Source organism: Octodon degus, unplaced genomic scaffold, assembly GCF_000260255.1.
Source record: "Octodon degus isolate 3935 unplaced genomic scaffold, OctDeg1.0 scaffold00232, whole genome shotgun sequence".
Taxonomy (NCBI): domain Eukaryota; kingdom Metazoa; phylum Chordata; class Mammalia; order Rodentia; family Octodontidae; genus Octodon; species Octodon degus.
In genome coordinates this window covers 817,921-820,383 of record NW_004524808.1, presented here as the reverse complement: position 1 = coordinate 820,383, position 2,463 = coordinate 817,921, and the positions used below count along the sequence as shown (strand labels likewise).

The following is a 2,463-nucleotide window of genomic DNA, read 5'->3' as shown; positions in this document are numbered from 1 at the left end:
AAGAGTGTGAGAAGTCTTTTTAGCAATCTTGTCCTTATGGTTTAACTTTAGTGAGTGTTACAGAAGAAAACAAGACTGGCAGCCTTCTCTCTCATCTCCTGGACCTCCCCCCACTTCTTCCTTCTCTAGAGGCTTAACTTACTCAGTGGGAGTTTGCAGGAATTACACTCTTAGGGTTAGAGGGGCCAATAGTACCAATAGCAATATAAGCCTCACGTCCGTACATTTTCCAAGTAGCCAAATTAAAAATAGATAGAAACAGCTGGCATTAATGTGAATATTTTATATAACCCAATATATCTAAAATAGTATTTCCAGCCTGGGATGCAGCTCGAGGTAGGGCACTCCCCTAACGTGCATGAGGCCCTGGGTTCCATCTCCACTTCTCCCCACTCCCCACAAAACATTTCAACACGCAATGAATGTGAAAATTATTGATGCGATATTTTACTCTTTGGTATTAAGATCCTGAGATCTGGTACACTGTGCACACTGACGGACTGGCCACATTTCTAATGCCCAGTAGCCTATGTGGCTGGTGGCCACCATATCGGGCAGCACAGTCTTAAGTGTAGGCCACAGAACCGTCTTCAGTGGCCCAGCTACACGTGCATCCTGGAAACCTTTGAGGCTGTATTCCATACTTGAGCTTAGCCAAAAGGCCAAGAAGTGGTACTCTAGGAGCATATGGCGACAATGCAGCACAGGATGTGCTGATTTAGGTAAGTGGAAACCAAAGCGAAGAGTGTGTTGTAGGGTCGGGAATATAGCTCAGCGACATACGTACCTGCAGGGCCTGTGCAGTGCTCCTGGGGTGACCTTTGGCTGACTGCTGCTCTCTTTTTGTCTTTTCTTCTCCATGCTGCCAGCGGTGGTCCTTGGCCTGCCCAGCATCCAGGCCACGGAATCCTGCTTGCGCGCCTGCCCCACTGCCTGCAGCTGCAGCAACACAGAGCACGGCTGCTTGGTGCGCTGCGACCGCTCCGGCCTGCTGCGGGTGCCCGCCGAGTTCCCGTGCGAGGTGGCCTCTATCGACCTGGACCGCAACGGCCTGCGCATTCTGGGCGAGCGCGCCTTCGGCACATTGCCGTCACTGCGCCGCCTGTCGTTGCGCCATAACAACCTGTCCTTCATCACACCCGGCGCCTTTAAGGGTCTGTCGTGGCTGGCCGAACTGCGTCTGGCGCACAACGGCGAACTGCGCTACCTGCACGCGCGCACCTTTGCCACGCTTGGCCGCCTGCGGCACCTCGACCTGGCCGCCTGTCGCCTGTTCAGCGTGCCCGAGCGCCTGCTCGCAGAGCTGCCAGCCCTGCGTGAGCTCGCCGCCTTCGACAACCTGTTCCGCCGCGTGCCGGGCGCTCTGCGCGGCCTGGCCAACCTGACTCACGCACACCTAGAGCGCAGCCGCATCGAGGCGGTGGCCTCCAGCTCGTTGCAGGGCCTGCGGAGGCTGCAGTCGCTCAGCCTGCAGGCCAACCGTGTCCGCGCAGTGCACGCCGGCGCCTTTGGCGACTGCAGTGCGCTGGAGCACCTGCTGCTCAACGACAACCTGCTGGCCATGCTGCCCGCTGATGCCTTCCGCGGCCTGCACCGCCTCCGCACGCTCAACCTGGGGGGAAACGCGCTGGGCAGTGTGGCGCGTGACTGGTTCACTGACCTAGCAGAGCTGGAGCTGCTCTACCTGGACCGCAACAGCATCACCTTCGTGGAGGAGGGCGCCTTCCAGAACCTCTCAGGCCTCCTGGCGCTGCACCTCAATGGCAACCGCCTCACCATGATCTCCTGGGCTGCCTTCCAGCCTGGCTTCTTCTTGGGCCGCCTATTCCTCTTCCGCAACCCATGGCGCTGCGACTGCCACCTGGAGTGGCTGCGGGACTGGCTAGAGGGCCCTGGCCGTGTCGCCGATGTGCTGTGCACTTCCCCAGGCTCTGTGGCCGGCCTGGACCTCAGGCAGGTGGCCTTCGAGCACTCCACCGATGGCCTGTGTGTGGACCCCATGGAGTTGAACCTCACTGCGTCTAGTCCAGGCCCATCCCCAGAGCCAGAGGCCACCACTGTGAGCAGGTTCAGCAGCCTCCTCTCCAAGCTGCTGGCCCCAAGGCTCCAGGTGGAGGAGTCAATCAACACCACAGCTGGACTGGCCAACACGTCGCTGCCCTACACCTTTCCCTCCTGTGGGGTTGGGGGCTTGGGCCACAAGGACTTGTTTCTGTTTGCCTCTTGTCTTTTGCTCAGCATGGCTTTGTATGTGACATTTGGCCTGCAGAGGGACTGACCCTGCCACTTTGTGGTGGCCCAAAGTGCTTTGGCCAAAAGGGGAAGTTGGGCTTAGGGAACAGGGTGAGGCCAGTTACAAAAACTCTAGTGGTGGAGAACGAAGGGAGAGTTTGCCTCCATGGATGGCCCTAGACAGAGCCCTGGGACTTGGCACCAGGTGGGGGTTGGGGGTGGGGGTGGGGG

General features: G+C 58.5%; 1 protein-coding gene across 1 annotated transcript; it reads left to right on the top strand.

Annotated features, from left to right (window-relative positions):
* Window positions 1-850: 850 nt before the first annotated feature.
* Nyx (nyctalopin) lies at window positions 851-2,280 on the top strand (the record flags this gene model as incomplete). The annotated part of the gene is made up of 1 exon (XM_004645577.2): window positions 851-2,280. A coding segment is annotated over one exon (1,428 nt), but the record flags the coding sequence as incomplete, so codon positions are not given.
* Window positions 2,281-2,463: the final 183 nt, after the last annotated feature.